Source organism: Rhinopithecus bieti, unplaced genomic scaffold (assembly GCF_001698545.2).
Source record: "Rhinopithecus bieti isolate Rb0 unplaced genomic scaffold, ASM169854v2 scaffold_7308, whole genome shotgun sequence".
Classification (NCBI taxonomy): domain Eukaryota; kingdom Metazoa; phylum Chordata; class Mammalia; order Primates; family Cercopithecidae; genus Rhinopithecus; species Rhinopithecus bieti.
Genome location: NW_016805423.1, coordinates 1,192,225 through 1,213,514, shown reverse-complemented (window position 1 = coordinate 1,213,514; position 21,290 = coordinate 1,192,225). Strand labels below are relative to the sequence as shown.

The window sequence follows — 21,290 nt, the reverse complement described above, 5'->3', positions numbered from 1 at the left end:
TTTTAAACAGTGTTTCGGGTAGAGCTTTCCTGTACTGGCAAAGTAGATTCTGAAGTTATGATACTAATGCAGCTCAACTTGACAGTAAATTCTTCAAAAAATTTTACCGTCTTAAATTTTAAACGAAGGAAAATGTGCTACAAAAGTAAGGAATTTATTTACCAAAATATGTTTTACGTATATGTGAGAAGGTGAAAAATAGAGTTTGTTGTTTTTTCACAGATTTAATTATGACCAACTCGTGATTATAGTTGCAAGTGAGAAAAGAACACTGACAGATGAAGTTTTGAGATAATCCCAGATAGTTGGTAGCCAAGAATCTCACTCAGGCCTCATTCAGTCCATGCTTTCTCAAATCTTTTGTCAGAATTGCTAAAATGTTTTCCATTAGGAATAGTGCTAAAATGGTTGAAGAGGTAAAGAAATAAGAAAAATCTGTTGGGACTTCTGAGTGACTATGTTAATTTTGTTTCCCTTGTTGAGTTACTTTTATGCAGAAGCATTGCTCTGGGGTGAGATAGACCTGGGTTGGAATGACAGCTCTGGTCTTTTCAGGATATTGGTACAAGTTACTTAACGTCTCTGAAGCTCAGTTTTCTTAATCTGTAAAATGGGCACAATACCTGTTTCAGAGGTTTGTTGTTTTTACAATTCATTAAATCTAGCCTAAAACTTAGAATACCATATGTGGGTACTTACCAAAGTTAGTTTTTTTTGGTTTTGAATTATAAACTGAAGAAATCAGTGTGGATATGAAAGAGTTCCAGTATGCTAGGTCATAAATCAAAGAATTTTGGAGTTCTCCTTACAAGTTTAGTCCATCCCACTCACTGTAAGTTCCATAAAGCTAAAGTGACCCAAATTTACAAGGTCGCATAGGTAGAATTGGTTAGTATCTAAGATGGGGGTGAGGGGAAATCCTATCCCAAACCTTGAGTGCTTACTGTGTTCTAAGTGCTTGACAGATATTACACCTGTTTAATCCCTACAGCAACCCTAGGCAACGGGTTCTGTCATTGTTGTCATTTTCAGAAAAGGAAGCTGAGCTTCAGAGAATCTAGCTTGCCAAGATCAGATGGCTAAGTGGTGCAGCTAGGATGCAGACCTGTTCTGTCAACCTCTTTGTTAAACTGTCTTTTAATAAATTTCCCAATTGAAATCAATGCTGAGTGTTATGAAAACACCTAAGGCCAACAAGTGAGTTGTAATGGCTAATGTCTGGGTACATGCCAATAAAAAAGCTGCACTACATTTGAATAGACATCTTAAGAAAGAAAAGCTAGCATCTTTCAGCTTTAGTGTTTTGATACAATTTTCAGTTCTACTATATTCAGTTATGTACCAACTTCTATGTAATTTTAAAGACAAAGGACATTTCAGAGACTCTTTAGTCCAGTGTAGTCATTATATATTTGATATAAGGAGATTGGACCCTAGGCCACCTAGGCTACCACAGCTAGCCAGTGAGGAGTATAAAACATTCAGTTCGTGATCCTCCGAGAGATGGACATGACTGTACCATGGTGCTTCATGTTACTCTTAAAGGCAGAATGATAACCAGACATGGTGTGGCCTCTGGATCCCACCAGTGCTAATATCTGCTAAGGTTAATGATCATCTAATACTCAAAATGATCATATACCTTCTCCATTTTCTTTAATATGTGTGTGAAATTAACATTAAAATTCTGTGTTGGAGTAATTTTCTATTCTGTTTTAGACTTAAGTTTTTCTCTGGCCCTCTGTATTTGTTGGTCATGGTTTTGGCCACCCTAGTCACCCAGTTCAGGCTCATGACTCTTACTTTGTTATGTGATCCTAATGTTTTTATTTATCTGGTTTTCCAGCCTACTATATTTCAAAAACTGTCTGCAACAGAAAACATATCTGTACCATATGGAATGTTAGTAGGTGTTACTAGCAAGAAAAGTTTCCTTTATCATATGAGGATGGCAATTATGGGTTAGACAAGTTTTGTGACCCCATGACTCCTTTTAGTCTTTACAATCTAATGTTCACTGTGAACCTCCAAGGAGACACTGTAGTATGTGGCGTTTCCCAAACTTCTTGACCACAGGAAGATTTTCATTGAGCATCTAGAAGTAATACCCGTTGGCTAACAGTGGTATAGACTATTGATTGATGACTGTAGTGGTGATTATTGGAATAGTAATGTAGTTTTCATTATCTTGCAACAGATACCTGTTGCTGAGTTCCAGCAATGTTCTGATAATTATTGTAATTAAGGATTTTCATGGAAAAGAGAATTTCTAAAGCATCATTTATCTCCTTTTAAATTCAGAACTTGAAGAAGTAAAACTTCAGCCTTGGACAAAAACACTAGCAGAACTATTTGTAAGTGTTAATGTATTATCTTTATCCATTATTAGAAATGAAAAATGGTTGACTGCATATAAACATGATTGCATGAAGCTTGGAGGCCTCATGGTTTCCAGTTTGTCAAATGATAATGACACCATGCTGTTATTTTGCTGGTGCTTTGTAGACTGGTGGATAGGTCATGAAACTTAGAATATTGACTATTTTGAGAACTAAAATTTATATGTATTTTGTAACAAGTAAGCTAAAAAGTTATACAAGCAAGAATATCACATATTTTTGAGTAGTCCTAATTAAAGTATGACCATGAAATATATGTAAGATCTTTATTAGCAGAGGGTTAGAAAATCTGGCTTGCGGTCTGGACCTAATCTTAAGCTAATTTCATCCAGGTGAAGGTGTAAGCTTAAAGATACTGTGTTACTTAAAACTACAGAGCAGATATGCAAAGTAGATTTTTATTTTTTGGTATTGGTTGTGTTTAGATACTATTACAAACTTCTTTTTTTCTTTTCTGACATGAAGACATCGTTGAGTCTTACTCTTCTTGGGGTTGTGTTAGTAACAGTATCTTAAAAGGATACTAGATTCTCTTCGTGCAAGTAGACTTTTAAAAAATTGTTTTTTGAAAATTTCAAGTCTATGAAAGTTCAGAGTACGCTTTGATGAACTCCATGTGCCCATCCCCCAACCTCAGTGATGATCAACACTTTGCCATCGTCCTTCCATTGATTCCCTCCTTTTGTGCTGGTTAGGGGTGGAGGAAAGTATTTTCAGGCACATCCCAGGCATCACATTATTTCACCCATAAAATTTCAGGGTGGATCTCTTTTAAAAGGGCCTTAAAAAAAAAAAAAACCCACAATCACCTAATACCTATTCATTTTGACTTATCACATGTAACGAAATTAACAGCAGTTGCTTAATATCACCAATAGATAGTCCATGTTCAGATTAACCCGATTGTCTTAAAATGTCTTTTTTTCCCCTGAATCAAGATTCAAATGAAGCCTACACAACTGTTTGGGTGGTATGTGTTTTGTTTTAATCAGAAACCACCAACCCTTTTATTAATATTACTTGTTTATTGAAGAAATTAAATCATTTGTCCCATAGAATTTCCCACATTCTGCATCATCCTGAAATCATTTGACCTTTTTTTTTTTCCTCTTATGTAAACTGGCAGGTAGATTTTGCACTTGATTAGATTTAGAACCATCTCTTTGGTAAGAATAGTCTATAGATGGTACTCTGTGCTGCCTATTTTGTCTTTTCATCACCTTGGGAGGCACAGAGTATCTGGATGTCCCGAAGTGGAAATTTTTTGCCTGTAAAATAATGTGACATATTGTCTACTTGCTAGAATATTTCTGAAAAGAAAGAAAAAAGCATTAAAAAAAGTCACTGTTGCCAAAGTTTACTTTTAAAATTCTGGTGACTTTGCCCATTTCTTTTATGCTAGTAGGATATTACTTCTCAGCAAGAGCAGTATTGCATATTCTTGGCCTCTGTCTGTCTCTTCCTTGCTCCTTCTCATCTTCCCGCCCTTTCTATTTATTCAGCCAGCCAACACCTATGGAGAGTCTGTGGTGTGTTAGGTGGTATGACTGAAGCAGAGAACTAAACTGTGAGCAAATAGACCCCATCCTCGGGGGTTTATAATGTAGTGGGAGAAATAGACAAGGCAATAGGCAGTGATAACATAGCATGGCAAGCTATGATATGGCAAGCACAGGGGGATTTGGGAACCCAAGGATAGCTTCCTGAGAACAGTGACAGGTCTTCTGAGAGCTGAAGGGTGACCAGATGGTAGCAAATGGGGAATGGGAAAAATGCATAGGGAAGCCTGGAATTTGGAGGTAATTGAGCAGGGTACATCTAGGGGGATCTGCCCAGCAGAGCTGTATCCTCGGCTCTGCTCTGGAAAGTGCTTGGACAGCTCTGCTAACACATGCCTCCAGAATTCAGAATTTTTTTCTGCCCTTCCCAAGATTGAATAGCTTTCCCATGGCATAAGGTAATTCTTGATGAAAGTCATGCCTTCATTCAGGCTACAGCCAAGTCTAGCTGCCCTAGAAGTCATTTGGTCTCTTTGCGTTAATCTGTTCTGATTTATTGTTTGTTGATTGAAAGTTTAAATTTTAGAAAAGTTTTATTTTTCTTATTTCCATGTGTTTTTGAAAGCTATAACTTTTATCTTTTATCCCGATCTATTCCCAGAACTCCAAACTTGTTTTCTGTCAATTTAACATCTATGCATGGAGATATGAGGTACCTAGTTCGTAGACTAGGTACTCCAAATTTAACTTGGACAAAACTCTTGATTTTCACATCCCCAACCTGCTTATTTTTATCTTTGTAAAGGTACCCTTATCCAAGTTATCGCTTAAGCCAAAACTTTTCATTCTTCTTTTTCTTTCTACTTTAGTACAATCCATTTGTAAGGTCTGTTGACTGTGTTTCCAAATCCATTTACTTCTCATCTTCCCTGTAACACTCTTATTCAAGCCACTGCTCTCTCCTCGAATTACTCTGGTAACCTTGTAACTCGTTCCCTGCTTCTGCTCTTGCATTCTTCACACATCCTGCAGTCATTTTTTGTTAAGTGGCCGTGTGAAATTGCTTTGCTTGAAACCTTGCAATGATCCCCCATCTCATTTAGGATAAACCCCAAATGCCTCAAGTTTTGTTCAGTAGAGTTATGATGTGAGTACTCGTGATCATATCTTGCATGAATCTCCAGGCACACCGGTTCTGCTTCGGTTTGCATCTTCCACTCTGCCTGCTTCTGTCATCTGTATTTTTGTTTCTGTGTGTTTTTTCTCAGTTTGCTTTGTGTGTGTGTGTGTGTGTGTGTGTGTGTGTGTGTGTGCGTGGCTGTGCCTATGTCATTGGGTTATTTTCCCTGTTGCTGAGGCTTTCTGTTTGTCTTATTTTATTTATTTATTTATTTATTATTTTTGAGACGGAGTCTTGCTTTGTCGCCCAGGCTGGTTTGCAATGGTGCAATTTTGGTTCACTGCAACCTCTGCCTCCTGGGTTCAAGTGATTCTCCTGCCTCAGGCTCTTGAGTAGCTGGGACTACAGGTGCGCACCACCAGGCATGGCTAATTTTTGTAGTTTTTTTTTTTTTCAGTAGAGATGGGGTTTCACTATGTTGGCCAGGCTGGTCTCAAACTCCTGACCTCAAGGGATCCACCCACCTCGGCCTCCGAAAGCGCTGGGATTATAGATGTGAGCCACCGTGCTCAGCCTGCCTCTCTCTTTAAAATAATAGAAAGCCGAGTATCATTTTATTTAATGGAGTCCTTAAAAACAGAAAAGCAAAACAATTTCTGTTACTCTCAAAAAAGAATAAATGTTTTTATAAACTTGTGGACCCTTCTGTCACTCAGTCTTCTGTGAGTCAGTGGTCCCTGGCAACAAAACAATGTCTGATCCCTCTAACCCAAACATCATTGTTGAAGAGATAGGAAGAATATATAGATCTGCACTGTCTAATATGGTGCCTGCTAGCCACATGTGACTTTCTAACTTAATTACAGTGAAGTCAAATTAAAACATCAGTTCCTCAGTTTTACTAACTACATTTCAGTAGCTTTAGTTGTATTTACATTTGAATGCTTAATAGCCACAGGTGACCAGTGGCTACTGTATTGGACAGTACTCTAGAGAACAGTTTCGTCACTGCAGAAAGTTCTGTTGGACAGCACTGCCATAGTATATTTTATGCACTGGTATGTATGTTCTATGTATACCATTTGTGAGTGACTATTATACTCATTAGCCAAAAATTCTATTTAAAAAAAATTTTTTTTTTTTTTTTTTTTTGAGATGTAGTTGCACTCTGTTGCCCAGGCTGGAGTGCAGTTGAGCGATCTCGGCTCACTGCAACCTCTGCCCCCGAGGTGCAAGTGATTCTTGTGCCTCAGCCTCCCGAGTAGCTGGGACTACAGGCGCCTGCCACCACGCCTGGCTAATTTTCATATTTTTAGTAGAGGCGGGGTTTCACCATATTGGTCAGGGTGGTCTCAAGGTGATCTGCCTGCCTTGGCCTCCCAAAGTGCTGGGATTACAGGCATGAGCCATCACACCTGGCCTAAAATATTTTTTTAAAACTACAACAAAAACATCAAAAAAAATTTGTGAACTTACACCAATATGCTACTGGTAACTGATCTTACCAAAGAATGGGCACGTGAAAAGAACAGTACTTATTTGTGTATATTGGATCACAAAGCAGTCATATTTGTTTTAAAAGCTAAATGTGCTTTTTGTTTTTATTTCAGATGATCCTGTACATGCAGCTCCAACCACTTCTACGCGTGTGTTTTATATTAGTGTAGGGGTTTGTTGTGCAGTAATATTTCTCATAGCAATAATATTAGCTGTTTTGCACCTTCATAGTATGAAAAGGATTGAACTGGATGACAGGTATTGTACACATTTTGGGAAAGAAAAAAAATGAAAGCAGTTATTTGTATATGTGTGGGAGCCCATACATACCAATGTGCAGTGGTGCAGGGGAAGGAGGGAGGATGACCAAGCCCCAGCCGAAGGAAAAATAAGATGACCTAATCACTGTCTCTGTGTTTCTCTGATTTTATTTTTATTTTTTAAAAGTTACGAAGTCAGAAATTTGTTTTTTAGTTGTTGGGGAAGAAGTGGAGAACAAGTATGTTTTTTCTATTCCTTTTGACATGACTCTACTTCAGACCATTGCCTTTTCAAAATAGCCCTGTTTCTTCCTTCTAGCTCTTCCCTTCATCATCCTCCCACCCTCTCTTCCTCCCTCCATCCAGTGAACATTTATTGAGCACCTGCTCTGATTTAAACTGTTGGTTCTCAACCTGGTTACACGGTAGAGTCAAGGAGAAGCTGTTAAAACATGCTAGTATTTGGGTCCACCTTCCAGAGATTTTGATGCAAGTGGTTTGTGGTAGTATTTGGGGATCAGTATTTTTCATAAAGCTTCCTGGATGATTCTAATGTACAGCCAGTTTGAGATATACTGGGTTAGATATTATGCTGAGTGCTGGGAACAGACAGAAATAATAATATACTTCATAGTTTCAGGATTTTAATCTTTTGCATTAACCTGTAATTACAAAAGTATGTAATTTGATGACTGTGATATGTATAGTAAAGTGTGTGAATACAAAAGGTGCTTGTCCAGCCTCAGTGAGTCAGAGATGACAAGGAGGATGTTATAGTCAAGTTAGGGTGAGAGGTACAGATGGAATGATAGGTTTATTTTCATAACACACACTTCTTATTTCCCTCCTCAGTGATTCCCAGTTGCTGACTGAAGACATGCCCCAGCTTTGTGACTTCTTTGAAAGGCCTGCTTTATGTGGAGATGTATCATCCATACTCTTTGAACCTTTTCTCCTCTTCTTGCTGTATCCTTCCTTTCGCTCCAGTCAAATGATTACTTATTCCTCACTTTTGCCCCACACTTTGCCCTTCAGAACTTTTGTTCATGCTTTCTTCTTCCCATAGGCTGCCTCCATGCCTTTTCCACCGGTCCATACTTGGTCCACTCTTCAAATTCCAGCTCCATTGCTGTCTCTTTCATGAAGTCTTTTCTAAGCCTCCCAAACACCCATTTCTCTTTGTCTCTGTGCCTCTCTCATGGCAGTTATTGTACTTTTTCTTCTATAATTTTTTGTGTAATTGTCTTACCTTTAGAATGTAAGCTTTTTCCAGTTAGGGAGCAGTGTGTCTTACTCCTTGTTGAGTCACCAGTCCTAATTGGTCTTAACATACAGCTGGGAGGCATATTTGTGGCATAAGAATATGAAGAGGAAGGGAGCTGGTTGGATTCAGTACTTGCCCCTAAGTACTTTTTGTCCCCACTGTTTTATTTTCCATTTCTGTGTGGAGAAAGAAGAGAAAAGGGATACGAATGAGAAGGAAGTACATATATGATCTGTTTCAGAATATGTTTTGTGTACATGGTGGTGGTGAAGTTAGGTTTAGATTTTTACAGGGGAAGAAATGGCATTTGGAAGCAATTAAGGGAACATTTTTGATAGGACTTTGAGAGAGGATTAAGGTAGAGAGGTGACTAAAGAGTATGACATTTGGAAGTCACTCTTGATATACCCAGAGAGTTGCGTTTTCCTTGAATGCCTGCATGTGTGGCTAGGGCTGTGAGTCCACATAGGCCAAAATTGTGCAATAACTTTCAGATTCCGTGGGGCATCTACCTCTGCCTGCTGAAATAATTAGTTACCATCCATGAATTGGTGTTCCAGTTCTCTGTAGTTTTCGGGCAAAAGTTTCCAGACATTACCTGAGTGAAACCAACTTATATTATCACATATTTTCAGAGCATAGCCTAGTGGTCAAGAGTATGAACTCTAGAGCCAGACTATCTCTGTTCGAAGCCTGGCTGTTCTGTTTACTAGTTTTATGGGCTACATGGAGTAAGTTATATAGCCTGTGTGTGTCTCAGTTCTCTTCTGTAAAGCAGAAATACACATCTAGTTAGGTATGTTGTGAGGTTTTAATGAAATAATAGTGTAAGCTCTTAAAACACAGCCCTATGTATAGTAAATGGCATTTTATTAAGTTTTAATAAAGCTGCAGTATGCTAGTAGTGATGGACAAAGTTCTTCTTCAACCTTTTCCTGTCCTATTAACAATTATTTATTACCTGCCAGGCAGGCTAACAGTGGTGACCAGAAAGCTCCCATCCAGTTATCCAACAGCATTTAAGAGACATTTGCTGCTTCTCACTCTATATAGGGACCACTGGGATTACCATTTATTGAGTGTTTTCTGTTTACTAGTACTGTTCCAGGTACTTTATATATATTATCTTAACACTCACAGCCACCTAAAAATAGGCTTGAAGAGATTAAATAACTTTTTCAGGATTGCTCTTCTAGGAGCAGGGCAGAGCAGGTGGGACTCAGTGTTGTAATAGCTATATATTAATAATCCACTATTGTCATTGTATAAAGCACTTGCTGTGTGCCAGGCACTGTTCCCTGTGCTTTACATTTATGAACTCCGTTAATCCTCACACAGTCTGGTGAGGTTGGTTGGAGCCCATGGCTCCGTGGAATTCCTTAGAAAGGGATGATAGTGTTCTTCCATTCCAGGCACTTAGCAGCCACTGCTTGTTATAAACAGATCTCCTTAGAGGCAGAGAATAAACGCTGCCTGAGATGTGCTCATGCCAGGGCAGCTGGAGCTCATGTGTGTGGCTTTCCCTCTCCCAACACTGCAAATTGATCTTTTCAGTCTCTGTGTTATGCCAGATGAATCTGTCCTGGATAAGCAGAGCTTCTCTTTATATTCACCCTGAAGTCCTGCAGAAGGGTTGGTCTGCAGCATGTCTCTACTGTAGTCTTTCCCTGTTAGTTTGTGACCGTGGGAAAGTTTATTACTCCTTTGTGGGATGCTTGATTTTTCTCTTCCAGTTTCCATTGCCCCCACCACCGCCCCCCTGCCCTTACTGGTGACAGTTTCCCTTTAAAATCTTTGATTTTATATCTAATGCCTAACAGTGTTGGACACATAGTAAAATACACAGTAACTATTTGTCTGAACAACCAATGAGTAGAGGGAGGAAAACAAACGTTTTGTTATACCAATCATTCTTTGGTTTTTTTCAAAACAATTTGTGTCAAAAATGACCATTCAGTCTGGTTTATGTTTTCTGTTCCAGGGAAGTGTGGTTTTCTCTGTTCATTGATTGACTAGTATTAATTGAGCTCTCACTGGGGCTCACTTTGGCCCACCTGGGGCTTCTTGTGCCAGGCACTGACTGGCTTAAGTACTGGGGAAGGAGAGGTGAATAAACAGGCACTTGGCCTGCCTTTGTGGAGTTTATAGTCTGATTGGGTGAAACAGACATTAAACAAACAAACAAAATCCCTGCTGGAATGTAGGGTTCACAGTCTTTGTCTGTTGCGTTCACTGCTATATCTCTAGCACCCAGTACAGTACCTGACATGTAGTAGATACTTAATAAATATTTGTGGAATGAATAGATGAAGTGGAGTTACAGAGAAAAACAGAAAAGTACAAATTGTAGTAAGTGTTTTGAAGGAAAATTATGATCTTTCCCAAAGTTCTGACTTTATTCTAAGACAGGGTTAGTATCTCCATACATAATTTTACTTGCTTTTGAAAATCAAATGAGATAATTTATTCAGATTGATAATTTATTTAGACTGGCTATGAACTATTAAGTGCTAGCAAATATACATTTTAATCTCATTTTCTACCTCTTGTGATACAGCTGTGTAGGTGTTGACTTTAATGGTTGTCAGGGGTAGGTTCCCAATTGCTTCTTGCTTCACTCGTAACAGTAAGTCTTGGATTCCAAAAAAAATTTTGTTCTGACCACTTAGCATAGGGCTTTGCTTATTTTAGGGACCTACTTAATATCTGTTGAGGGAGTGAAAAATTGACATAGATGTCTCTGTAACACCTTTGTGTGCCTACAGGCTTTTCAAAAATTCTGAGGTAGCACAAGAGTGCCACCTACTGTTCAGTTAATGGAGAGAATGTGTTTGCGCACTTAGTCATCAGTGATGTTGGTTGTAGATATTTAAGTAGTATTTTCACATATCTCATACAATTTGAGCCTCACAAAAATCCTGTGACGCATATTATCTTAATCCCGTTTATTTCCTTCCCTTTTGAGGATGGTAATGCTCCTCTTCCCTCCCCATTATTTAAGTCTGGACTTCTAACAGCTTTGATGTCTGGTTTGATTTTTGAGTGGAACTCTGCTGTAAAACAGAGTCCTGTAATTGCTTTTTGTTCTAAGGACTGGAGATGCATAATATTCACATAATTAATATAATTATAGTATACTATAGATTAGTAATAATAATTTATAAATATATGTTTGAGGGCCAGGCACTAAATGCTTTACTTACTTATTTTTCATGTAATCGTTTTAGCAGTCTTACCAGAGGATAGTATTATGTACATTCTGTCCACAAGGAATTTGAGGTTCCAGAGGATTAAATAGTTTGTCCTAGGCTGTACAGCTAGTAATCGATGATACTGGCAGTTCTGACTTCATGGTTTATGCTCTTCATCTCTTTTCTATATTGACCTATACCCACTGCATTATAAACCCATATAGATCAATTCTGGAATAACATTGAGCCTAAGAAGCTCTTCCAGTACTCTGACCAGATGATAGCATAATGAATCTTTATTATAGTCTCTTTGAGTTGCAAAGTATCTTCGCAGAGTTGCTGGGGAAACAGGGCTAACTGCAGCTTCACAAGAAGTTTCAGGTTGGTGCAGTAATTCCATTTTTTTTCATTAAAAGCAATGGCAAAAACCGCAATTTGCAATTACGTTTGCACCAACCTGATGGATAACCTGAAATGATAGACATATTCAGGGAAGGCATGTTGGAGGGGCATTTCGTTTGGCAGACATGTATCTTGAGATCCAGGGTTGTGCTGAGCAGAATGGCTTGCATATTATAAGTGCGCTCTAAATGTTTATTGCAGGACCTTCCTATCTTAATTTTTGCTATGACTTTCTACAAATGTTTTGGTTACGATAGCAGATAGTAGTATATTGTATTATTAGCAATAGAAAGGCTACATAAAGACTTACGATCCTCATTGCCTGGATGTTATATATTTACATTTTTCAGATTTGTATATGGGCTCTTGAAATTGATAAAATACACTTTCATATATAAATGTTATAGATTATATAGCAGCCGTTTGTCATTTTGTGTGTGTGTGTGTGTATGTGTTTTGTTTCAGAGACAGGGTCTCACTATGTTGCCCAGGCTGGCCTCAAACTCCTGGACTTTATTATGTATTTTTTAAAATCACCAGTTTTTGAAAATACAGACCTATTATGTGGGAAGTGGTCAGTTAAAAGATTTTGCATATTAAGGAAAGTTGGAGACTTGATTGGGCACTGCTGATCCTGTAGCTAAGAGAGACATTGAAAGATCTATCCTGCCATCTGGTTTCACTCTTCATGCTGAATTTCTATGTTTCACGTCTCCACTGCTGCAAAATTATAAGAACTAAGGCAGTGAGACTGAAATGTACCCAAGAGACAAGGTTTCTCCCCCCTGAAAAGACAAAACTGCATGCTTGAGCAGCATTACTTTGCAGTAATCTTGAACACAAGGTTTACAATTATTTGAACCTATCATCTTCTTAGTGTTGTGTATTATTTAGAGAATATGGTGTAATGCTTCAAGTACTAGAGATTTCCCAGAAGTTGGATAAAAAGGAGGGATTGGGAAAGTAGAAGCAGCAAAATTTATTGTGATTAAATGAACTTAAACCAAATTTAATACTTTTTTTTTTTTTTTTTGAGGTGGAATCTCACTTTATCACCCAGGCTTTAGTGCAGTGGCGTAATCTTGACTCACTGCAACCTCCGCCTTCCAGATTCAAGCCTGCCTCAGCCTCCCGAGTAACTGGGACTACAGGCATGCGTCACCATGCCCAGCTAATTTTGTACTTTTAGTAGAGACGAGGTTTCGCCATGTAGGCCAGACTGGTGTCAAACTCCTGACCTTCGGTCATCTGTCCGCCTTGGCCTCCAAAGTGCTGGGATTACAGGCGTGAGCTACCACACCTGGCCAATACTCCTTTCTAAGCTCTGAGCGTGTTGGCACATTTGACTTGGTTTGCCCTTCCTTTATCTGTAGGCCATTTGATACTGGACCGTCATTGAAAGAAGCCTGTCTTTCTTCTTCTTTTCTAAAAAGCAGTCTAATTGAGTGGCATGGGCTCTTTTTTTGAGAGATGATCCGTAGTTCCCTAACATATCTTTGTGTGAAGTTTAGGACAATTACCTGAGGTGTCTGAGCACTAGTACCTACATTTCTGAATAATTTTGATAAGATGAACTTGCTTAATGATTTTGAAGATAGAAATGAAAGAAAAAATAGAGCTCTATAGGAGTTAGATTAAAATTTCAGTATGGAACATCATGAATTATTGTGGTCTCCATCAGGATTTTAGGCTGGTTATAATGGCTGTGTGCATTTTGTATTTATGGAAAAAGGAAATTTCTCATTGAAACTGACTTGTCAAATATTTCTCTCAAAAATTGTTTGCAGCATTAGTGCCAGCAGTAGTTCCCAAGGGCTGTCTCAGCCATCCACCCAGACGACTCAGTATCTGAGAGCTGACACACCCAACAATGCAACTCCTGTCACCAGTAAGAGTTAATTTAATTCTAAAGCCAGTTTACTAAAGCTGTCTATGCTGCTTCCCAGTGGTGTTGCATGGTTAGTGTTCTTGTGAGACATGTTGTGTAAATCGTATCTAAAGCATGCAAAATTAGATGTGCTCTTCAACTTTTGCTTTCTAGAGCATTGAATGAAACATTCTAAAATTGAGGTGTCAGAAATGAAATTTAAGTTTGCTAGAAATGGTGTGGCTTTGGGGAGATTTCCATAGATTTATTATACTAAAAGGGCTACTAAGTCACTTCTTTAGAAATTCAAAAGGAAGATTTTCAGGTAACTATATTTAATTAACCATTGAGCTACATAAAGACAGAGACTTTAGATTGTAAGGAATTGTTTGATGGTCTTATGGGCCATGGTAAAGACTACATTGTTTTTTAATCATAGTAGGAAGTTATTCTCAACTGGAGAGTTGAGAATGTCGGATCTGATTTCCTTTTTTGGACTAGCATTTATTCTTTAGTAAAATAAGATGAAGAATATCTGTCCTCTACCCAGTGCCCTATTGTGGTTTTCCAGTACTGTCTCCCATGAAAAAGAACCAGGATTTTTTGGAGAAATGGCTGATTCCAGGTCTGGGTCAGGAAGTGAACAAGATAAGCCTGGGACATGTTGCTGAGTCAGATATCAAGGAAATAGCTAAGACTTGAAGAACTCCCACTGGCTAAAAATGGGACCATTTGATCATCAAAGTGAATAATGACTATAATGAATTAAGATGTAAAATGTGTAAAAGTCCACAGATTTGTACCTTATTTAGCAAAATTGTTCATTATGAAGGTAACTAAGGCTCCAGTGAATACCTTACTCTACCAACTGACTACATGAACTGTATTTCAGAGTAACCAGATGGTGCTGGTGGATGAGAGAAAATGTTTCTTTACAGATAATTCTCAGCTAATAAATGTGGAAGGAATGATATAATTAGAAAAATCACATGTGCAACTCCTGATGAAATAGTTGATTCAGAAAAAGATCATCAGTGATTAAAAGGAAAATGGGGAACTCTGCCATTGACGGATGAGGCTGTCACCACCTGAATACACTGATGAACTCAGCGTTACTAAAAGTAGGGACCTAGGTATTCTGTACCCAAGGATATTATGTACCATTCATGGAGCGTTCTTTTCTCTCCCTACTGCACCCCCTGCAAGTTAACCTGGATCTAATCAAGGTTATAGACCTGACTTACAGTTTATAGGAAATACTACTTGAAGAAGTAGAAGCCAAACATTTTCCAGGGTAGCTGACCCAGTTTCTTCAATAAGACAGTGGCAAGAAAAAAGGAGGGGGAGAATGCATAATGGAGTAAACGAAATTTAAGGGAGATAATAATGGCAGCTACTCTTCCCACTAATGAAGAAAGAAATATATGCTTTTTAGGAAATACAATAGATGTGAAAGTAGTTTAAGCTACTCAGAACAGGCACATCATTGCATTTAATATTTAGATCTCAATCTTGGCTCATTAGAATGGATTCTTAATTGTTATATATGACCTCAAAGAGGTAGGTAATTGTTGTTATATATGCTAAAATACTTTCTTAAAAAAGTCAAAGGGGCCAGGCATGGTGGCTCACGCCAGTAATCCCAGCACTTTGGGAGGCCGAGGCCGGCAGATCACGAGGTCAGAAGATCGAGACCATCCTGGCTAAGATGGTGAAACCCTGTCTCTACTAAAAATACAAAAAATTAGCTGGGCATGGTGACTTGCACCTGTAGTCCCAGCTACTCGGGAAGCTGAGGCAGGAGAATGGCGTGAACCCAGGAGGCGGAGCTTGCGGTGAGCCGAGATCATGCCACTGCACCCAGCCTGGGCAACAGAGTGAGACTCCATCTTAAAAAATAAATAAATAAATAAATAAATAAAGTCAAAAGAAATAAATTTATCTTTTAAAGATTGTTGCCATCTATAAGAAATTTACTTGTTTGTAATTGTGGCCATTACCGTAAAGAACTAGATAATTTACTTACCATATATATGCTAAAAACAAACACTTTTAAAAGGACAGTAGAAATAGATTTGTTTACAGATAGAAAAAGAGGAAGAAAAAATTATTTTAAGACATAGTAACCAAGAATATTCTAAGATAACAGAGCACAACAGATCACAGATCCAAGAAACTAAGAGAACTCCAAGTAGAATTAAACATAAACATTCACATGTACTCACACACCTAGATAGTCTATCACAGTCAAACTGCTGCCAGTCAGTGGTTTCAGGTGGTGTCAGCCTACATCTTTTGTAAAGTTGCCCAGAACTTTTCATGTGGTTCTCCTGGCAACCATAGATGATCATTGCGTAGGTCCACTAATTTTGAGGGGAGGTTTCTTCCCAATATCTGCTAAAGCTAGTAAATCGTTAGAGATGCCATTGCAACTTCTACTTGCTAACACCAGATTTTCCTTTTATTCTAACATTTTTTTTTCTTGAAATGAAAACTAATTTGTAACTGTAAATTCTGTTTTTGCTGTCATTGAATTAAGAATGAATGGGAATTAAAGGAACTTAATAAATTTGAATCTCACAATGGTTTTGCTAGGATGTGGTAATACCAGAATAATTAAATTGGTTATGTATTTTGTTTGAAAAAAGCCTTTGCAAACAAAATAACTTTTGTTTGAAACTTTTGTTTGTTCAAACAAAACTTTTCAAATGAGATGTTTGAAAAAAATCTTCATTTGAAAAGTTGGTTTGTTATGAGATTATATTAGAAAATCTTTTGGGAGAAAAACTGTCCATAAGAGGGATTAAATGAAATTTCACAGGTCAAGCTTGTTTCATTTGGCTAAAAGGCAATTGAAGTGGTGGTCATGGTAATGCTATTTTTAGGATTTCTTGTTTCAGTTCAGAATTTTAACATTTTGGAGTAGTATTGTGGTGGGCGAGAAGACATTTCTTTAACATTTAGTGTGGCCTTCAAATAACTCTCCTAGTTCATATATATGCCTGTTTCCTTTTATGATTCTTACACTCATTCCTGGGACTTGAGTCCTGAGGTTCTAACTGAACTAGTTGACCCCAATACCATAATAAGGGTATTTATATTGCTTGGTTTGGCTTTGTTGGCTCCTTAGGTTATCCTACCTTGCGGATAGAGAAGAACGACTTGAGAAGTGTCACTCTTCTGGAAGCCAAAGCCAAGGTGAAGGATATAGCAATATCCAGGGAGAGGATAACTCTAAAAGATGTACTCCAAGAAGGTATTTATTATCTCAAAGTCAGTTTTTTAAGTATGATTTAATGTTACGACTATAAACACTTTTTTCAAAAATTTAAAAAATTTCATCTCGTTTTGTGTGTAAGATAAGGATAAGAAGCAATGTATGGTTTTCTCTTACAAAATTATTTTATGTTCTCTTTATACTTTAATGTGCCTCGTACAACTTTGGTGCAGTTCTTGATTTTCAAGTATATTAAAGCATGTGTATTATTGTTTGCTATGTTTAAGGTGTATTATCTGTTTAGTTTTTATTTAAAATGATTACTACCTGGCAGGTCTCTTTGAAATATTCTAAGTTACTTTCTCTCTGATAGATAACTTAGGGGTTGTAGTGTAAGGAGTGGACATGGGCTTTGGTTTTGGTCCTAAGTTCTAATCCCACATTTTATTCTCTGTGTGACTTTGGAGAAACCACGTAATGTCTTCAGTCTCCAGCTTCCTCTTCTATAAATTTGGACTGCGTTGTCATCTCTTAGACTAGTTATAAAGATGAGATGAAATTAGGTACAGTAAATGAACTAACATATAATAGTGTTTGCCGGATATTAGTATGGTTCCCTTCCCCTCTCACTGGGCCTTGCTTTCCTTTTTGAGTTGGAGGATATTGATTAGGGAGATGCTGAAAGAAGAGGACAGAAATTAATAATAAAATACTGTACTGAGCTCTTCATATTGTTAAATAGAGAATTACTTTTTTACTCCCACCGTAATTCAGCTTGGAATGCTTTGGATACTTATGAGTCCTTCTTATGTATTCCTTTGCTGGTTGGGACACATTTAGGTCAATCACAACTAAGTCAGGTACTTAAATTGTCCCCAGTAACAAATGGTAATTAATGGAAGCAGATTTTCTGGTATGTCTTAAAATGCATGATCGCCACTTGTTATAGTTGACTGATTTCTGAGCGTAACTAGTTTGCAGATCTGTTTGCAATCTGAAGAGAGTAAGTAGACCAGGTAGCATTTCCTAAAGAACAAAAAAAGAGAGATCAGTTAATAATGTTATATTTGCAGTTTCTTTTGGTCTCTGAGTGGAATAGAATAGGCAATCTGTGGTAGTGGTATGATTTGAGAAGAAGGAATTCTGAACCAGGTAGAGTTTTTCTTTTTTGGTCTTTTCAGGCCCATAGTAGTTTATTTTAAAATTCTTTTGATTTCAGAAAAGAAAATATGGTGGCTGATTAACATTTAAAAAGGTGGTCAGGTTCACTGGAAATCTGATAAATGCAAAGAAAACAATAGTTACATGCGATTTTTTTTTACGTTAGACTGTGAAAAAGTAAAAATAATTTCTAGGTTGACAGGTATGGAGGAACACACACTCTTTTACATTGCTGGTAGGAATGTGAATTGCTGTAACATTGTGGTAAAGTAATATGTACATACATATTTTTGTGTATGTTCCTTACATCCATTGTTTTTATATGTAAATCTGTATTTGGCAGTAATATTTAAAAATGGGACTAGGTACTGGGAAGAGGAGACAGGAGACAGTGCTGCAGTGCAAAAGAGTTACGAAGTTCAGTCAAGCAAGGTGAACTTGGGTGGAGAGAGAAGGGAAAACCTTTGTGAGGAAGACAGGTCAGGGTGTGTCGCTCTGTGTCTTGACTACAGTGTTTGAAGGTATTTACTCAGCTTCAAGCAAAGTGTCTTAAATTAAGATTATCCAGTCTTTTCTGCCTCGAGCATACAAGTTACTCTGTCTCTAGGCCCCAGTGAGACCTGATATATGGATACAAACAACTCCACCTCATAGAGTGAAAGCATTAGAGCAAGCCTATTTGTATGCATGGCATCCACATCTAAGTGAAACTATTTGCAAGTTTATCTTTTAAATTGTGAAGGAAGGAAAGTAAACAATTTTCTAGTGAGAAAGAGTAAAATGAGATTGATTTTCAATGATCATCTGGTTTGGGAGCTTTTTATGGGCAATTACAAAATTGGTAATAAAATCTAGGTGGATTTTCTTAGTTCATTTTAATCACTCCTCCCCCAGCACCCCAAAGGTCATAACTAACTTCTCTTATTACTATAAGAGTTTTTTGTTTTTGTTTTTGTTTTTTGAGATGGAGTCTCTCTCTGTTGCCCTGGCTGGAGTGCAGTGGCGCAGTCTTGGCTCACTGCAAGCTCCACCTCCCAGGTTCATGCCATTCTCCTGCTTCAGCCTCCCGAGTAGCTGGGACAACAGGTGCCCGCCACCACGCCCAGCTAATTTTTTTGTATTTTTGGTAGAGACAGGGTTTCACCGTGTTAGCCAGGATGGTCTCGATCTCCTGACCTCGTGATCCGCCCACCTCGGCCTCCCGAAGTGCTGGGATTACAGGCATGAGCCACTGTGCCCAGCCTCTTCTCATGCTAAGAGTTTTTAGGAACACATTTTACCAGTGAACCAAGAGTCTAATTGGCTTGTCTGAGACCTTCTGAGGAGAGAGTGGTAGAAGGAATGGAACCTAGGACTGTCTGGATCCAAAACTGGTACCCCTTGGCCTTCCCTTGAAGCTACTTTTTAAGGCTCTGCAGTAGAGAGGAAAGTTCATTTTTGTCTTTTCATCATTTCTCTGAGGCTAAGCCTAGAAACTTATAAATGCCATTGTGGATACTTCATTACTGAGCTCCAGTGCTCCTGGCTATATCATTAGTTTATTTAGTATAATTCAGGAAAGTTTTCATATACTTAGTTTAAATATGGCGTTTCTGAAAACAAGGTGTGTAATAGTTACAAAAAACTTTTAACAGTCATTAAAACCAAAGATTTTGGTCTTTTTACTCTAGAGCTAGAATAATGTTGTTGATCATATATGCCCTTGTTATTTTTGTTTTATGTTGTATTGTTCCAGAAAGTTTCATACTATAATTTTATGAAGGGTATATGATCTCATTAATTATTACTTTTCCTTTTAGGTACTTTTGGGCGTATTTTCCATGGGATTTTAATAGATGAAAAAGATCCAAATAAAGAAAAACAAGCATTTGTCAAAACAGTTAAAGGTAGGATCTTTTTTCCATAGTATTTCCGTGATGCTCTTCTGTCTCAGGTGGCTGATGCCAGCAAAATTCTGTCTCAGTTCCCCAGTGTGTGCCATACCTTTTAAATCAATCCATGTTAATTTAGCTTAAAACAAAAATTATCTTATAGGAGCCTAATTGTTTTGGAAATTTGGGTTGTTCTCATTAAGTATAGAAAAACAGAAGTCTGCTAAATTAAGACATGAGACATTTGTTAGATATTACTCAGTTAATTGCAAGTCAAACTGCATCCACTCGATTTCATTGTTACTATATCTAATGTTGGTATACTTTTGCAGGTATAGCCATAGTTGGAATTGCTGGCCTAAGGGTGTGTACATTTAAAATTTTAATAGAGCCCAGGTGCAGTGGCTCATGCCTGTAATCCCAGCTACTCAGAAGGCTGAGGCATGAGAATTGCTCAAACCCGGGAGGCGGAGGACGTAGTGAGCCGAGATCATGCCACTGCACTCCAGCCTGGGCAACAGAGTGAGACTCTGTCTCAAAAAAAAAAAAATTAATAGATATTGTTAGATTGTCCTCTAAAAGATAGCACTGGTTTATATTGTCATGAACGGAATACCTGTTTTCACTAAATATTCTTCTTTTGGGCCATCATTTGAAATATGATGCCTAATTTTTAATTTACTGATGTATATAAGTTATTTAATTAAAGATTCCCTATCGAGATACTACAGTGTTGCTTATGCAGGCATATGGCTTATTTCCTAAGACTTTAAAAAATATTAGAATTGTAATTACAACAGATACTTGTAAAAGCTTAAATAATTCTGAATTAAGAGCTGCATACAGTGACTCACAATTGTAATCCCAATGCTTTGGGAGGCTAAGGCAGGAGGATTGCTTGAGCCCATAGGTTCAAGATCAGCCTGGGCAATATAGCAAGACCCCTGTCTCTACAAAAAAAAAAAAAAAAAAAAAAATAGCTCGGTGTGGTAGCATATGCCTGTGTCCCAGCTGCTCAGGAGGATGAGGCAGGAGGGTTGCTTGAGCCCAGGAATTCAAGGCTGCAGTGACCCCTGATCATGCCACTGTACTCCAGCCTAGGTGACAGAGCAAGATCCTGTTTTAATTTTAAAAAATGATAATAATGATTCTGAAGTAAGTCTTATTTGCTTATTTAGAGAGAAAGAAAATGCGATAATTTATAGGGTACTTAATGTCTGTCAGGTCTGATGTAAATTGAGAAGGCATGGTAATAATTTCTAAAACAAATCTGGCACTTTCCCTTCAGAAACTGAAGGGAAGACTAAATTCAGTTTTATGAGTAAAACCGATAAAATTTTACAGTTTATGAAGTTAATTTATAAGAATTGTTTCTAAATTTACTTAAAAGAATACATGGAAAGTACGAAGGGTTTATGTTTATTGTTTGTAAAAGTTGGCTTGTGCCAATCTAACAAAAAATCTTTGGAATTGGTTTTAATTGAACAAAATTGTTTGTTTAAGGCTGCTGCAAACACATCCATACACACACACCTCTTTGAT

General features: G+C 37.8%; 1 protein-coding gene across 1 annotated transcript in view; it reads left to right on the top strand.

The window, feature by feature from the left end:
* The window catches only part of RYK (receptor like tyrosine kinase), a 66,268-nt gene that overhangs the window by 14,535 nt on the left and 30,443 nt on the right, over window positions 1–21,290 (top strand). The window contains 6 exon segments of the mRNA XM_017872427.1: window positions 11–170; window positions 2,314–2,354; window positions 6,629–6,773; window positions 13,420–13,520; window positions 16,630–16,755; window positions 19,677–19,763. Coding sequence (XP_017727916.1) covers window positions 11–170; window positions 2,314–2,354; window positions 6,629–6,773; window positions 13,420–13,520; window positions 16,630–16,755; window positions 19,677–19,763 — 660 coding nt within the window.